Source organism: Larimichthys crocea, unplaced genomic scaffold (genome assembly GCF_000972845.2).
Source record: "Larimichthys crocea isolate SSNF unplaced genomic scaffold, L_crocea_2.0 scaffold269, whole genome shotgun sequence".
Lineage (NCBI taxonomy): Eukaryota > Metazoa > Chordata > Actinopteri > Sciaenidae > Larimichthys > Larimichthys crocea.
In genome coordinates this window covers 1,188,368-1,206,869 of record NW_020853550.1, presented here as the reverse complement: position 1 = coordinate 1,206,869, position 18,502 = coordinate 1,188,368, and the positions used below count along the sequence as shown (strand labels likewise).

General features: G+C 40.1%; 1 protein-coding gene across 1 annotated transcript in view; it reads left to right on the top strand.

Annotated features, from left to right (window-relative positions):
* Positions 1-795: 795 nt before the first annotated feature.
* Positions 796-18,502, top strand: part of hdac11 (histone deacetylase 11) — a 28,746-nt gene continuing 11,039 nt past the window's right edge. Inside the window, exons 1-8 of the mRNA XM_010744256.3 lie at positions 796-1,035; positions 1,502-1,561; positions 1,681-1,829; positions 3,713-3,813; positions 5,361-5,477; positions 9,572-9,614; positions 13,076-13,152; positions 16,657-16,719. Coding sequence (XP_010742558.1) covers positions 1,527-1,561; positions 1,681-1,829; positions 3,713-3,813; positions 5,361-5,477; positions 9,572-9,614; positions 13,076-13,152; positions 16,657-16,719 — 585 coding nt within the window. The 5' untranslated portion in view covers positions 796-1,035; positions 1,502-1,526. The remainder of the gene's footprint in view (positions 1,036-1,501; positions 1,562-1,680; positions 1,830-3,712; positions 3,814-5,360; positions 5,478-9,571; positions 9,615-13,075; positions 13,153-16,656; positions 16,720-18,502) is intronic.

The following is an 18,502-nucleotide window of genomic DNA, read 5'->3' as shown; positions in this document are numbered from 1 at the left end:
TGCCGTAACTGTACGAGGAAACACAAAATGAAATGTGAGGCACAACTGTGCACTGGGGTGAGAAATATGTGGGAAAGTAAGTTTATTAGATAACTTACAAATATGACCAGCTGCACGATTGCTTATTAAATACAGATTAGTATCTTGTATGTAAATGTGTGCTGTACTACAAATAGTAAAGTGACAAAAGGCGTACTTGGTTATATAATTACATGGTGTACATGGTTAGAGCTGTTAAATAAGCTTTTAATTGTATATAATTAGGTTAAACAAATGCATTTTGCTATAATATAATTAGTGGTGGAAACTCAAGGACTGTATTCAAGTACAAGGTTGAGCTATTTGCACATCTCCTTATGGATGCATGGCATTGTACTGTACTTTTATTCTCTAGGATGTTACAGTAATAATCGGAATCAGAATCAGAAATACTAATACTAATACTAATAATCCCAGAGGGAAACTATTTTTGTTACAATACTCCAGTATACAAACACAAGCAATTAATCTAATATAATAATAATATAATATAATATAAAATATATATATAATATATAATATAATAATATTGTCTGTTTTCATTTTATTGTTACGCTGCTGTCTGCTGTCTTGGGCGATGACTCTCTTTGAAAAATAGATTTTTAACCCCAGGTAGAAATAAAAAGAATAAAAGTCGGATACAGTATATATATATATATATATATATATATATATATATATATCTATATATATATATATATAATATATATATATATATATATCGCTTTAAATCTCCGCGTGCGGTAAGAACGTAACTGACGGAGCTTGCGCGGATTCTACGTACGTATTCTACGTAGCGGTTGGAGTGGGAGGTAATAAAGATCCTGTCACTGTCAACACTGCCAAGAAAAGACATTTTCCTTCTACAGTATTAGTGAACTATTAACCGATAACACGAGCTAGCTGCTGCCGGGACGGGCACACGCTGACAGGCTGCCGTGACTGTTAGCTTCCAGCGGCTGTCGCTGACAGGCGGTTATCCACACACAGTAGCAGGTGAGTCGCATCGGTTGTCCCTAGTTTCTGTCCGCTAAAACAGCTCCGGGCTGATCCATAGAGCAGCTTGTAAAAACATGTTTTTGTCTGCGACGCCAAAACGAGTGATTAAATGCCTCTACACTGTTTGGAGACAGCGTGTGTGTGTGTGTGTGTGTGTGTGTGTGTGTTCCTTGTGCTGTTGCGTCTTTGGAAATATAGAAATGTCACTGCGCATGCGCGAGACATGATCTCTTCACCATGAAACGTATGAAGAGACCATGTAGTTCGTCATTATTGACTCCTGCTTCTGCAGTTACGTGAATAAACGTCATTTCTTCAAACATAAGTTGCTTGATTAAAGCTTTTTTATTTATTTTGTATTTTAATAATAATGGCTTATGTTGTGTGAGTTACTGTTTAAACATTGACAGCAGTTACAAGTGAATGAATCTCGTTGTTTGCTAAGCTTTACTGTTGTTCCCAGATGAGAGAAGCAATGCCTGAAAAACATGTCTCACAAAGAAGATAATGAAGGGAAAACGAGGTGAGCAACATCAAACATGACAGTTTCAATAGTGTTTATTAGGCCATTGGGGAAATTACTCCATGGTAATGTGATGCAGCAGTGGGGTGTTGAATAGCTTTTTGACTTTCTTCTCTCAGCTCTCACCGCACCGAGTTGTACACAAACATCCCTCAAACATGTATGCCCATTGTGTACCACCCAGACTACAACATCACCTTCATGGGCCTGGAAAAGCTCCATCCATTTGATGCAGGGAAGTGGGGCAAAGTCATTCACTTCTTGAAAGGTAAGTGATTGAGAGTGGCAGGTGGGAAGAAGGAGGGGAGGACATAAACCCCGAGCTTATGTATGTGGAATCACTCAGAGAGGTTCAAAGAGGCAAAGAAAGGTAGAGAACAAAGAGGAGAGAGTGGAGAGCTGAGGTGTAGTCGTCGGAGAGGGGAAAGGCAGAGCAATAGAGCACAGATTAGAGGAGAGTCCCTATGGGACTCTCCTCTAATAGTCTACTGTGCAGGTACAGTAGATGAGGCCCAGCACGGGTCTCAAGGCCAAGGGAAAATGGTTGCCGGCTGACTGGCATGACCGCACACAAAGTTGTTGTCAATTTGCACCTTAGATTGTCTTTGCTATAGAAAGTGCCGTACACAGCTTAATGAATTCAGAAAAACTTTCACAAGTTAAGAGTGCAAATAGAAGAACAGCCTCTGCTGACAGAGGCAAACTGTAGCTCTGCAAGAATTGGATAAAAATCATATGAAGGAACTTGTTGTGTAATAGATTTTAATGAGCCCTCCATGTTAGATTTAAGCAATATTACATGAGAGGGTGTGCTTTAACGTCATTATTGGCACAGGTCAGTCAACAGTGCCAATAATAAGTTAAAGCACACCTTCAAGTTATATTGCGATAATACAACAATTACCAACTTAAATAAATTATATAATCAAACGATATTTATGTTTTGGGGCAATTTGTTCTCAGAATAAACGTTTCTTTGCTTGCCATTTCTCATCTCAGTTTCCATGGAGATACATGGGGTCTGACTAAGACCTGGAAAACAATCAGTCACAGCTGTAGACCCCTACATGTAATGGAACCCAGTGCACTACTCCAGCAAGTAGTCTGAGCCTTAGTGACAACCCAGCAACGGAGACGCTTTCTAGTCCTGTCAGAGCTTTTGGAGATCGTGGAGTTTCCCAAACTGAATAAATAGCACACATATAAACACTAAACTGCTTTGCTAGTTCAGTCTTGTAGTGACTAAGATATCTGATCTGATTTTTCAATGGACAGGTTTGGCTCCTCAGTCCGTGAACTTCACATTTATTTTGAAGCTAGCGGCGTATCAGCGCCTCACCGGCACAGCTGATAGAGGATGACCCAAACATTTCCAGTAACTCCACAGTGTTGTAAAGTCCAAGTCAAAATGTATTGAACAAAGATCGATGGAATGATTTCCAAAATCGAACCAAATATTCCTCAGTGCACATTAGTCCACCTTTAGTCTTTAAAAATATTTTCTCTGCGCTCACTGAACTGTCTGATCTTCAAAGTGCTGCACACAAATGAGGTACACACCTGTATTAATGAGGTACACATCTGTATTAACAAGGTACACATCTGTATTAACGAGGTACACACCTGTATTAACCAGGTACACACCTGTATTAACCAGGTACACACACAGAATATTCATTAAGGAAAGCTGAAATTGTAAATTCAGATTAATTATTTTATTAAAGTTGACTTCCAGTGTACTTATTTGTATTTGTTTACGTGTTATATATTTTCAGGATGTGACAATGTGCAGATGGCGGAGTAATATTTTTAGTGATGAGTCAGGTGTGCTTTCATGCTGATTTGAACACATTCTAACAAGCGATATCTAAGAATTATAGTAGTAAAAATAGATTATTATGTGATGCTAAAATTCCAAAACATACCTTGTGCGAAGTTGTGTTCATGCTAACCCTCATCCCACCAGCATATTTTACAGTTTACATGGAGGAATGTAGATTTTTCAACAACGTTCGTGTCATGAAAATTGTGTAATGCAAAAGAAAGTCATATAGTTGATGTCACACTAAGGTTTTCATGTAACAACAGCATCATATTTTCAGTCTAAACTTGACTTATTATGACTCTAATTGTACAATGTCTTTGTCTCAGAGGAGGAGTTCATCACTGATGGGAGCATCGTGGAAGCCCGTGAAGCTACTGAAGAGGATCTGCTGGTGGTTCACACCAAACGCTACCTCAACAGATTAAAGGTTGCTTTGTGTTTTTTTGTGGAGAAATTTCTGAAATCAATGGTCAAAATCAGTGATGGTCAGTGATGTCTTATGCTGTAGTATTTGAAGCTTGGCTAAGGAGAAATAATGACAGGCTCAAAGTACATCAGAAGTGCCTGAGCCGGTCTCACATTGTGCCGGACTCATGCTGGTGGTCAGACTATAAACCGCTACAGATGTATAGCAAATACTATATGCCCAGAAATAGTCAAAGAGAATGTTTTTATCTATGTTTGTGTTACCGTCAGCAGAGTCTCGTCTGGAGACACTGTTGTTTGTTTATGGTCAATGGCCAGCTGTCTATTATGTCTACGAAGGCAATATTCAGTTCCTTGGACCCAGGTCACCACAACGTTAGGATAGACTGGCACCTGCTTTCTTCAAGCAAAGCCAAACAACTACTACTGCCGAGGACCTCAAGGCCCACGCATGACCCCGTGTAACCTAACAATAGAAAATTCCATAACAGTTTTTCCTCAGCACTGCCCACCTTAAATAGATAGTTTGGGTAGTCTGAAGTGGTGTTTATAACTTATCAATGTAGTAGATGGCAGTCAGCATGGCAGCAGTTTCAGAAATCAGACAGGAGGATGCACATGGAAGCTAAGCGATGTACTGCTGTGCAGTGGGGCAGCAACTAAATGTGTTTAAGGCTGATGTGACCACTGCTGGAGCCATGAGGGATTTGAAGTGATTTGTTATTCAAATCAAATGGTATCGTTCACATTTAATGATGATTAAAACCGAGCAGTTTGACGTCTTAATTTTTCTCTGCTAAATGTTCCTTCTGTTTGACATTTTTCTTCTCATGTTGTAATGCAGGTGTTGACATAACAGAGCAAAGAGTTCTCATCACAATGCAGTGTATTTTCCTGTAGGGGAATTAGTCCTCATTCAGATCAGTCATGTCAAACATATTCAGAAGATGGCGCCTCTCTGAGTCCTTTGAGTTGATAAGAGTTTTTGCACTTTTAATTTATCGGCCCCAGGAGTTGATTAGGATCCACATATGTTTTCTTTCCAGAGTGGAGTGGAGAGTTGGGAGGCCACAGTTTGTGGACATTTCACACAGTCATTGAGACATGGTTGTAAATCTCTCATAAAGGAGTGTGCTGCAAGAAAAGTAACGTTGATAACAGTACTTCTGTCGTGTTCAAAGACTTTGTATTTATTCCCTCTCCCCTCTACTGCACACAGAGCCAAATCTTGGAGGGCTCAAGAGAGGTACCTCAGTACTCTGCTGTGAATTTGCATTATTCTGTGCTGCCGTGTTTTCATACAGGAGCCGAGGCTCGAGCCTAAGCCCTGTGGCCCCTGCATTATTATGTCTTTCTTTAGTCAGCTTTCCCACACCTTTATATGAAAACCCCGGTGGACACACTGAAAAATAACGCGATTTTCTTTTTTTGGCTCCTTTTCAGTCATCTGAGGTCCATCTGTGGTTTTGTTTATTTCATAAGTGATAGAGTCATATCTAAGTAGATGTCTCTATATACTCTGTCTAATTGTGTTCTTTTCCACTTTAGTGGTCTCTGGTGGTGGCAACAATCACAGAAATCCCACCTCTCCTGTTTCTGCCTAATTTCCTGGTGCAGCGGAAGGTGTTGAGGCCTTTGCGGACACAGACTGGAGGAACAATAATGGTAGGTAACGCAGAGCCTCATTTCCTCTGTGTGTGTCTTCACATTTGAGCTGTATATTAACATATTTTATCCATAATCCTCCTATCTACCTTCATCTGTCAGGAGGATGAGAAAGGAAACAGAGATGATATATCAAATAATGATACAGCTCTGCACGTTACAACAACATTACAAGTGTGATCATTTACCATCGTGTACAGAATCTGAATGAATTTCCAAAAATATCTTCATATACTTCAAATTTCGCTATCTTCACTCACTTCACAACTGAAATCTTTTTAATAATTTTACAGAATTACAAAAGTCCCATTTAGAGTGTGAACAGATGGGTTAATTATGACTTAGTAAGTGAGATTAAGTTAAGTAGCTTAGTAGATGTTCGGCACATTGCTCTTGGTGTTTGACTAGAGAATTAAAAAACACAGTTACTGTCTAATTTCATCGTTCTGGAGCTGCGTACAGGTGTACAGGATCACTGCAGATCTGCATTAATCCAGCCCATGGATGGAGCTATGGAGTTTACACTTTATTTACTGGGCTCTTACCCATTATTCACTGCTTTATGTCTGTGGAGATGACATTTAGTACTAAAACAGCACAGGAGACATTCACCTTGTTCATTTCACCTTCAGAAACTTCCCATCACCGTCAAGCTTTAAATGACACAATGTGGCATTAATACAAGGTTTTCTAGACAAAACAGTTTCATAGAATGTAATTTGATGTTTAATGCAAATGTTTTTGGAGTTAAGGGGAATAAAAACTTTTTCACAGTTTAATTGTTTAGTCCTTGCTGATAGAATAGCCTGAGGGGAACAAGTGAAGTGAACACCTGTGATGGGGGGTGGGGAGGGGGGGGGCGCAGGGGAGCACCTGCTGAGGGGGAATGATTATGGTTCCATGAAAACACTGTTTGTCAGAAAAAAACATAATTTTTTACTTTTGTTGGAGCTCCACAAATCACATATAGTGACGACAAATTAAAGGCCCGGTGTGATTTAGGGGGCTGTAGTTACAGAATATAATATTAATAACTATGTTTATATTACTGTCACCTTATAATCTCCTTAAAATAAGAATTGTTATATTTTTGGTACCTGAGAATGAACCTTTTCTAAACAGACAACATGAGTTGGCCATGTTGAACTGCCATGTTCACACGCTCTACAGCCACAGTAGTTTATCCTGCTGGCTAAGAAGGACATGGTGATCCAAGGGGTTGCAGTAGGGCTTTCTTAGTCTCCCGTTGAAGTAATATTTGATCATTAAGCACATCAGAAGGATGATGAATGTCAGACAATTAGTTTGACACCGATCAGGCCAATGTTTTTTGACAAGCATGCAGGCATTAGTTGGTAGTTAGTTTTTTGTAAATGGTAATGAAGACAGATGTCAGACATCTTGTTATGTATCGTTGACTTGAAAGACACACAGATTCATAGTGAGTAGTAGTAATAAGGCAACGTACTTTTGGAGAGGAAAGTTCATTGTGTACAAGCTCTTTAACCTGTCTTCATGTCAGAGGAGAGGAAGGGAAAGTGCAGCCGAATGTGTGAGGTCAGCTTGATAGAGGAAAAGCTTAACTAGAGATACAAAAAGGCTGCTGAGTTGGAGGTGGTGGTTGGCACATAACTGTTAAGGGTCCAGCGGGTTGTTCTGTGATAGATTAGAAACCAGTGAGTATTTACAGACGGGCAGATGTTTCCAAACTCCTTTGTTTGGGTTAAATTGTAGCTGCAGTGAATTTTATCCATATAATTATGCCAAATACTAGCATTTCAAATTTAGATTTTTATGACAGGCACAACACAATAGCTTGAGTTTATCTCCTATAGGGAAACTGAAAGTGATTATGTTGTCTTCATTTTTCTTCCATGTGAGGTCTCAAATAATCAGGGACTGTTGGGAAATAGCACTAGCACTAAGACTAAGCAATAAACAAGAGGCTAACCTGATTGGTATTATGCAAAAGCACATTGTGTGGGTTCCAGTGCAGATACTTGATAGAATTACAAATGATATCAGACCTAGCGCCACGCCAAAGGTCTTTTCATGCAAATGGATGCATTCTTGGTCTGATGGAGTCGTGCAGATGCAATTAGAGGGACATAGTAAAATAGGCTTGGTACTCTTGTGCTTGTTTTCCCACAGACAGAGTGGAGTGTTAAAGCCACGGCCATACATGCTAATGTGTGTTATTACTCATCCATCAGAGAGCCATATTGGCATTTACACACAATCTCTCCACAGCTCATATCTCCTCCCCTCAGGCGTCCTACACTCTGAGCTCCAGGAACACGTGGCAGAGAAGCCCCCTTTTTCATCCGAGAAAGAAATTTCCTGACCTGCCTTTGAAAGAAGCAGCTGCCACTGTGCACCAGACAACATTCCTCTTAGTGAAAAAAAGGCATACAGTGTGGATCCTCCTTGGGATTTCCTCAAATGTTGCTCACGTGCCTTGGTTATTCATATTTCATCAGATTATATTTTGGCCATCAATCCTTGAAAACAATCCAGTGGTTTGAAGGTTTTGTAACTACATTCCCGAGAATGTTCTTTATTTGTGAAGAAGATAAACCCTCAGTGGTTTTTGAAGAGGATGAGCCAGTGCAGAGACCAGTTGTAAATAACCTCTTCCTCATGCGTAGCCATGCACGTCAGGATTAGGATGAGCAACATGTGAGACGAACACTGCCTGTCTCTTTTTTCATGAAAAATGCTCTCCAGAGTAGATTTAACGGATAGCGGGGCTGTAACAGAAGTCCCTGGGGAGAAGTGAAAATGTCTATTAGCATACACTATTTATTCTAGAGGTAAACATGTGCTCCCCCAACTACATGTAAAAGTTAAAGGAATAGTGAGACTTTTAGCATAATAGACTGACTTGCTTCTTTTTCAAATGTCAAATGAGACATTTTTGAAGAGGATAAATGAAAAAAATAATAATACAAATTGTAATTTAGGTAAAAATTACAGGATGGAACTGTTTCTTAATGAAAAGCTATTTATATGTTGGCCAGATACGGTCAGTGAGCACGAGTTGTTGGAGCTTGGCTGTTGTTTTCATTGAGAAATAGCTGGAGCACATAAATCCCCCTGAAACCATAAATTGGCATTTCTTCATTTCTGTTTATGTACCAGCCTTTACCAAAACACTTTTCTACAAATTAAGGATTCAAACCGTTTTTAAAGTTCATTTTATTCAAGGTGAAGTTATTTAAATGTTTGATTTACATGTATCGACTTTTGTTTAATGTAATGCAGTGAAACAGACTCAAATTTCATTAAACATCAAATAATTTTTTTTTTGTGTTTTGCGAGCATTCTTTTTTTATTGTGATATTTACCAATATGACATTCATGATAATAATTTTCAACATAACTCAGCCCAAATAAGAACTCATTATATTACATTATATTCACTTGAGATCTTGAAAAAGTCTGTAAACATTTATTACTATTATTAAAATTATGCAACAGTCCTTTGTGAAATAAAAAAAACCTGCTACAGCCTCTGAAAGTCATCTGCATGGAGTGAAAGAGGTTAAGCATTTATGTCACTGTTCTCAGTGATCTACAGTACAAGATGGGCTGTTCAGTTTTGTTTGCCCCAGGACACACTGACAGAACCCACTGGACACCACTGTTATTTAAAAACCTACAACCTTTAATTATACAGCACTGGTGTGATCTCAGCTGGGTGGGGGAGGGGGCTTACAGGCTAAAGGTCAAAACACCAAAGGGCAACCAGGAAATGAAAAAATGCCTCCCCATTGAAATCTGTGATTTCATTTCCCTTTTAATGCAATAACTGCTGAACAGAGACCCTCAAAGACCTCCAGGAGGAATTTTATGGTGTTTTTTATTTGTTTTCTGTATGTAAATGTAAAGGCTCTGTACCTGTACATGCACATGACCGCAGGTCTGATTTACTAATGGGAAAAACAGAAGCTATGGTAAACATTATATTTGAACTGTTTTATCTAGGTGTGTGGGCTGAGAAGCAGAATTTGAATGAATTGCATTGAGACATATTTAAAAAGATTATTTTCAATAAATATACATATTTATTTGTTTTCTTTTGTCTTTTACAGGCAGGAAAACTAGCTGTTGACAGAGGATGGGCTATAAATGTAGGTAAGTGAGATACCCATTACGCATGAACAGACAACCAATCCAGCTGCAACCTCTAGCATGTGAGAGTGAGATACCAGTCACTGTCATTTTCCAGCCTTATCTGAGTTTTCTGGATTTTTAAAGAACTTTCTACAGACTACATTAAAAGTCTGAACCATTGCACTAAAATAGAAAGTAGAGGGTTAGCAGAAAACAGCATAAACTGAATGGATCAGTATAAAATGAGCACAGATTCAACAGCTACCGCTCAAGGGTGGGGGCACGGTGGGCCATCTAATTCTAATTAGATGTTAACATTCCGTTTTATATCATTGTTCTTACATAGATTAGCCCCAAACAGGGCTAATCTATGTAATCTATGTCGCCATTGGCTTTGCAGGATGGCGTTTTCAGAAATCCAAATCCAAATACAGATTTTTATCAATTTGATGAGAATGTCACTATGAACTTCAGCGTTATGTTTCATCACAGTACAGTCATATAATGTAGAACTAAAACACACACAATGGAGTGTGCAGTACCTCTTTAACTTTTAAATACTCAACTAATCTACTTCCTCAGGATTGTGTGGGGATGATTTGATTCAATTTACTGACAGCAACCAACCAACTGTCAGTAGATGTTAATTTAAATGTTAAATCCTAAATCCTGATAGGTGCATGAAAGTGCATGACATCATGGTTTTTCAACTGAGCCCCACCTATTTCATAGCAGTGAGAAGAGAAATAAAAGGAATCAACAATTTTATAAAGCAGAAATGTTATCATCATTTATCATTTTATTTATTAAATGTCTTAGCTGCTTTAGACTAGTCTCAATTCTTCGTCAGCCCCACAAAGTAGCAGAATCTTCTCCACAATGTACGCTTGTTTGTTGTTTTTGGAAGTTGCTCTCCGTCGACGCTGACATTTCTCAGAGGCTGGACGTCATTTGGATCAGGCACAGCCTCCATTTCCAGCACCTCCACCTTCAGCTTGGCAGTTTCCTCCTGGGGCAGTTTGACTCGTGATCTGAAATCCTCCAGCTCTTTGGTAAATGACATCTCCCTCTCTGAGGCATTTTTCTGGAGAACCTGGATCTTCTTCACTTTCTCTTGCAGGTTTCTGATGACCAACAGATCGGTTAACACCTTTTTTGCATGACATCTGTTCTCATGTGTCAGTTGCTCCTGAAGGCTGGCATTAGTTTCTCTTTCAATTTTGACTTGATTCTGTGCTTTCTTCTCCGCAGCCATGAACTTGTTCTTCAGAGTCTTCTCCTCATCCAACTGTTGCATCAACCTGCTCAGTTGTTTAGTCAGCATCCCATTCACAGTCTTGGCTCCATCAGACTCTTCCCTGGCACGCTGCAGAGCCACATCCACCTCCTTCACCTGTTGATGGAGAGCCTGTATTTCTTCAGTTTGGTCCTTCAGCTGGGCATTAAGCTCCTTGATCTTTTCTTTCTCTGGAGTCTTGGCACTTTCGAGTTGACCCTCTAACTCCTCGACTTGTGAAGCAAGTGCCTTCTTCTGAATCTCGCAGTCCTGCAGCAGTTTGGCTAACTTGTAAGGGCCCAAGCACCTCTGCTTATCATTGCTGTCATTTGTCTCCATTTTCAATGGTGGATTCAGTTTTGTTGTTTCATTCATGTTCAAACAGGTACTGTATCTTACAAGTCTGCATCTGATGATTACGTATGGTTTGTCTCCAGAGAAACATGTATACAGAGAATGGAACCATTTCAAATTCCGAAGATTGAACAAAAATATAGCAGTGTAGTGTTAACCAGCTCCAGCAGTGAGCATCACAGCTGGACCCCTGCTGTTTTTTGTTCTCAGAATCACAACTTTACCAAAACACTTTTGTAATTGATACACATACCACAAGATAATAAAGACCTGTTCAAATTTGAATTAGAGAAAATGTAATTCAATTCAAGTGTATGACCAAAATGATCATCAGGGCCAGCCTCAGCCCCCTTTTGGGGCCCTGCATGAGATTGAGCTCTGGGGAGCTCCTTTCTAATGGAGAAGCAAGTGGAAACATTTTTAGAAATGCAAAATATGTTTATTTATTTATACTCCATTTACAGGAAGTGTAGAACTTTAACCTGGGAACAGGTTCATGTCCAATATCCCATGTGTGGTTAGGATTAGGCTGCTAGCAGTCGTTAAACTTTGGGAAAGATGACAGTTTACTGGTTGTGCTTCATTGACTTCTTCAGTGGAATGCAGTCTTTCTCTAACCTACCCTTAAACAGGTGCTCAGAGTTGTCTTAATATACAATAAAAACATGAATCATGCTTCAGGAGTGGATATTGTAGGAAAAATGACTGGAATGCATTCAAGTTTTGTGTTCTGGCAGTGAACATTCAATATAAACACAATAATACATTCATTCATTTATTCACATTCAAAACCATTCAACATGGATTTTTATCTTTTTTCATCCACACCCTTGTATGACACCGTTTTGACAGTCATCAGATGCTATCATGAAATTCTCACCAAAGAGATCAGAGGCTCTAATCTGTGCTGTCATGCTGACACAGTCCGAATCTCATCCTTAAAACTGAACTATGGACTTGACATTAGTTCTTCTCTAATCAGATAATATCGTCCGCTCTCTCAGGTATCATCCTCTCTAATATCATTGTCACAGTACAGTGCGGTATCTTGACGCATTTGCACATAAGTGATTTAATAGGACAGCCATTTGGGGCAGGGGTACAGTTCCTTGCTGACTTGCTGCCATCAGTGGACAAGCTATTTGAGTAGGAGGTCTTTGGCTGAAAAGCCATGGTCATCCTTCACTCCTCCCCTTCCAGTTTGTGCCAAGCAGGGAACAAAAAAAAAAAGGCTGCATCAGGCTTTTACTTTGTACCTGCTGCTTACTCAGCTACTTCACACTCTGTGTTGATGAATCGGGGGGGGGGGGGATTGTTCTGCATCAATAAACAGGATGTTAATAAAGATATAAAGGCTATTCAAATGTGTCTGACATCTGCGTATTGGTGTGTTGCATGTGTCTCAACACTATGAGGATGTAGAGGCTTTTTAAAGGACTGTTTTTTGGAGCCAGACAATAAATGATAATCATATTTCACCTGTCGCCTTACTAGCCTTTATTAATATTCTACTCTAGACTATGGTTTAATGAACATGAGCATAGCAGGGCAGAGGGGACCATAACTCTTAACCTGAATAAATTAGTATCATCCCAATTTAAAAAATCTCCTTTCCTGCTGCTCTTCTGGTATTTTAGGAGCAATTGGACATTCCCATTCCAATGTCAATACACCTATTGTTGTACCACAGGGGGACAGCAGCAATCTTTAAAAGACCCAATAAACTCAATAGAAACCTATTTTAAATCACCAGTTATGGTTGTTTAGAATAATAGACTACTCAGATGTGCAGTGAGCTGCTCGGCTTGTATAATGGACCCTACACTTAGCCAGTGGATTTTCTGTTTCCCAGGAGGAGGTTTTCACCACTGCTCCGGCGACAGGGGAGGGGGCTTTTGTGCTTACGCTGACATCACTCTGGCCATCAAGGTAAGACAGATGATACAAGCTGTGGTGACACATAGGGAGAAGCCTGTTGGCATTCAGCCGGAGGTATTATTCGATTAAAGACTGTAAGACTATGTAACTGTTACTTAAATGCACTTTAGTACGTAGTTTTTCACAGCTTTACTTGGTTAGATATAGACCATAACTTGTGGTGGCTAATGATAGCTAATATGTTAAAGCATTACAGCTTTTCATGTTAGCTTTGTCTGAACTTTGGAATATATTTTTTCCAAGGAATGGGGACAGTGGAACATAGGCGTAGTTTGACTTTTGCGTCAGGGGGGGCAAAAATTGCCAAGCGCTTTCAACAAACGGGCGCGCTCTCACGCGAACGGGCGCGCATACGCACATATAAGCAAACTCACACACACATGATGGCACACAAGATAGGCCAGGGTCGGACTTAAAGAATTCTAATTCTAATCCTAATTAAAATGTCAAAATGTTTTGACCACACTGTGTCTTTATAAGGGAAGTGACATTGTGTAGGCCTAGTCGGTTCCAAATAACAGCGCACCATAATCAGTAGTTGCAACAGGATACAGTACACAGTAGATGCTAACCGTTTATTTAAAGAAATTGTCTTACCTAGTGCAGAAGAAGACGTCTTTTTTTGCGTCCGGCGTAAACATCCACTATAGTCTCCGGAGACAGCTTGGCGGTTATGTCGCCCTCGATGTGGAGAACAGCAAGAGCCGAAAACCTTGTTGCTCCCATGGTTAGCCGTAGCCAGTTCCGAATCCTTCGCATGGCAGAAAAACTTCTCTCAGATGTGGCAGATCCAACAGGCAGAGTCAGTGCCAACTGCAGCATCTTGTATAGATTTGGGTATATGGCCTTTGTCACAGTTTTTTGAAGATGTTCACGTGTCACATCTCCGACAGTAGAGGCTTTAACAAGGTCCATCTCTGCCCCAACAAGGCTATGGTTAATTTTCAGAGGCTGTGCATATTTTTGTATGAGGGGTTCAATTCCATTTTTGTCGCATCTTAACACTGCTGCACAGGCCTGTGCAAGTTCAACAGCTTCTCCCGTGAAGCGTCTGTCCAGTTCGCCTATGATGGTATCCAGCACTGGGAAATACAGGTGCTGTTGGAATCCATGGGACTCACTCTGGGACATCTGCACCGCATTTACAGCAGTTTCTTCTCTGTGGCCCAAAGTCGTTGTTATAAGGAAACTGTCGAGAGCGGTGGGGGGTTGTGTTGCCCGTTTTCTTTTTGGTGGAACTGGTCCTGGACCAGCAGGTGTCTGACGCTGAATGTTCACATCCTCGGATACAGAGATGTTGTTGTCTCGGCAGAACTGTTTCACTAATCCCCATACATCGTCCCATTTATCATCCTGTCTCTGGGATACGAAGTGCGCCTTTAGGTTGTCCGTAAGCACGGCAGCTTCGGAAAGTGTGAGGTTGGAGGACTGTAGGGCTTTGTGCGTGACATGAATCACACGCAAAATGTCTTCAAGTACAATGAGACATGTAATGAATGACAACCTGGCCATGTGTTCATAAAGACCAGTGGCCTCCACTGACCACTTCTCTCCGTCATCCCTCATTTCTCTCAGGCACTGTGTAATTGCAGCGTAGTGTGTTTTAACTGCGTGGAGAGAACGCCACTTGCATGCCCAGCGCGTCTCGCTGGGCTGCGCAATTTCTGTCGGTTTCATATTCAGCGATTTCTGGACTTCAATAAAGCGATGGTGGTTTGACGGCTCTGCAAAGACAGAGTACAGTTTGCCGATAACATTCAGGAATGTTTTGACACTACGGTTAACGGTGCAGCAGTCCACAAGCACAAGATTCAGTTTGTGCGCCAAGCAGTGTATGTATGTTGCGTATGGATGCATCTCTTTGATGCGCTGCTGCACTCCAGAAACTTGGCCAGACATTACAGATGCGCCATCATAACTCTGGGCAACAATTGGGATATTTTTGAGTCTACACATCTCCAATCCTGTGTTTATGGCGTCCACGAGCCCAGCTGCGTTTCGAGATGCCGAACAATCAATAAAACACAAAAAACGCTCCTTGATTTCGAGCTGCTCTGTATATCTTAAACAAAGCGAGAGTTGCTCAGTTTTCGATGACCTGGCCTCATCTGCGATTACAGCAAAAAATCCAGTGTCCTGTACTTTCTCTGCAATTTCTGTACGAACCAGATTTGCACATATCTCAATTATTTCGTTCTGAAAATCTGGGCTTGTGGCATTGAAATAATTTGACTGCATACTTTGAAAGTCAGAATCATATTTCGAGAAGAATGTGCAAACCTCAAGATAATTCCCCCGGGATTCTGAATTGTTAGCCTCCCTGTGTCCACGGAAAGGCAATCCAAGTGAAGATAGCAACCTCACGATATCCACGACTTTGCAAAGATAAGATCTGTTCTTCTCAACAGTGGCGTTGTGGCTGTCCGACAACTTGGCAGCTATCGATCCACAACTACTTTGTTTAAAGTTGTCCCATTTAACCATACAGCTCTGGTGGGCCAGGGAATTTGCATGCTTTTCTAGTTTTGTGCTAAGTTTTTTCCAGTCACTTATGCCTTTTCGCCAAGACTCCTCCACGCTGCTGTTAGTCTGGAAGTGGCGGCAGACGAAACAGAAGACAGCATCCTTTGAAATAGAGTATTCAAGCCAACAGTACTTGTTGTAATAATACGTGGAAAATGACCGTTTAATGTTTCCGAACAATTTTGAGGGAAATTCCGTAAGAATAGGTTGCTTAGGACAACAGTGCTTCTCGCCAAGATCATTTGGTAGTTGCTCTGCTAAGCCGGATGAAACACTCACAAGATCCGATTGAGAGCTAGCCAGGGTTGCTATCCCCGAGCTGGTCGCAGGTGTTTCTAGGTCCGCGTTATATGTCGGTCCTGGCGGCTCTTCCTCGGCTGTTTGTGGGATGTTGGTCGAGGGACGTCTTAAAAAACGCCGAATATCCATTGGCATTCACTTATACCACTGTAATAACACTACTATACAACTGAACTGTATTACTAAATAGCAAGACTGACACTGAGCTGGAAACCACCACGTAGCCGACGTAAACAGATAACGTCACTACGCCATATGACTGCTTAAAACGAAATGTATTCTAAAACAAAAGATAATATGATTCATATTACTGTCACAATATATTGTAGTTTATTTCGGACTTAAAAAAAAAAAAAAACCAGTACGGTCAAAAACATTTATTTTTTGCCATTTCGTTTACTTAATGCCATTACATATTTCAGCCACAGGCACTGCCCCCCCTGCCCCCCCGCAAACTCCGCCCATGCAGTGGAATGTGGTTTACATGTAGCTGTAACCTGTTCACTAAAAGTAAGTGGTAGAAAGACATCTAGCTGCCTCTAACCAAAGGATGAGGAACTTTTCTGTGCTTTAGCTCTAATGTAATATAAGTTTTATTCCCTTGGTGAGAATCTGAACTGTGCATGTGTCGTCTTCAGAGAGGAAGTAAATATTGTCCCATTCATGTTTCAGTTTCTGTTTGAGAGAGTGGAAGGCATCTCCAGAGCTACCATCATTGATCTGGACGCTCATCAGGTGAGCCGCTAACATTACCTCTGTCTTTTTCAATGTGCATAGCTGACATTAATGACATAATAACCCCCCTTTCAGAACCACACCAATCAATGAGGCTCTCTGCAGGCCAGATGGGCCCTTAATGTCATATTCAGTGGAATGAACATCTTCACTGGTGTGCATCCCAGCTTTGGATAAAACTGGACTATTTCTGAATTATCTGTAGAAATGTCAGCTACTATAGTATGTTGTGTTTTTGAAATATCTTTTTATTTTTTAGGATTTTAAGCACATAATCACACTTTCATTAAAAAACTATTAATAATGTCAGGAAAATTATTCAGTAACCTTCAGAACACTGTCAGACTTTTAAGATAGATCCTTTAATAGTGCAGCAAGGGAACAACTTACAGACTCTGTGGTTCAGTAAATGTTCAAAGGTTCAATTGTTCAACACATACTTATATTGAAAGTGGCCACCTCCTAAACAGGAAAGAGTGACACCTACAACTCATAGTTTCAACATGGACATTTTAAGCCATGTATGGTCAAAAAACCTTATATGTTGGGGTGCAGTTGCCATTACAGCTATCTGTTCATTTGAAAACATCCCTGAAGCTGAGCACACAGTAATTATCCCTGCACACACATGTAAGGTGACGCTGAGTCATCTCTAAATGAAAAAACACATAAGCATAAAGGATAACAACATTTTTCCAACAAGCAACATTTTTAAAACTGTGCCTAAAGGATCTGCAGTACCACATTTTCTATATCATATATTTTTTATAAAGAACTATAAAAAGATTTATTGAACTCACTGACATCAGCTGAGCAACCATAAAGTAAATATTAAAAGATATATTGCAAAATGCGTCCAATGTATCGAAGATGAACGGTAAAGAACTGATGAAGTAATTTCACAAACATGAAAATCTCCATTTGATTTTGTCTCAACTTCAAGTGTTTCAGCCTTGTGCCTTCCAATTGAATATCTGCCCTTTCACCGACTTGAATTAAGTTATTCAGGATATTTTTCTTCCTCTGTTGACTGGGGAAACTCTGTACTCTTGACTTTGTCAGCAGCTCAGAAATAAGGGTTTATATAGAACAAGGCTGAAGGTTGTATCGTCAGTTACACATCAGTTCACCTGGGAAACAATTTTGAGGTTTTATTGATTTATTAACAGTTTGTTTTCTAAAAGCCAACATTAAAGATCAGAGGTAAACTGTAATGAACTGGCATGTATATGTTATGATCAGTGAATCATCAGAAAGTCTGTTTTTGCTGAGTGGCAGGTTGTTCATGTGGGATTTGAAAGAAGTGATGAGGGTTGCAGAAGCAGAAGGTCGGAAATGCAGCACAAGGCTGTTTCCTTTGAGGCTTTCAGACTTCTATCAACAACCAAACAAACTAAGGCAGATGTACTGTAGCTGACATTGTCATAGCACTTCAGTGAACCAAGAGAAGGCTTTGATGAGTTATGTACAGACACAAGACAGATTTAGAGTTTGATCATCTGACACCAGGCTCTTGTGTGCTACATCAACTGATCATCAGTTGATCCAAACAGATTCCCATAATGTTTTACCCTCAAAGAAAAACACACGTAATAGTGCAGAGATTATATCACATTATATCGTCTATATCATTTCATCGTCATCTCTTGCTTACTGTGTTTATATCGGGCAGCGTGTGCTTTCTCTTTGATACATTGTTTACTCCAGCAGAACAATGACTCAACACTTCTGAAAGTCTGATTATCATATATTAGTCTTACTCTGTGTTTTTAACATAATGAGT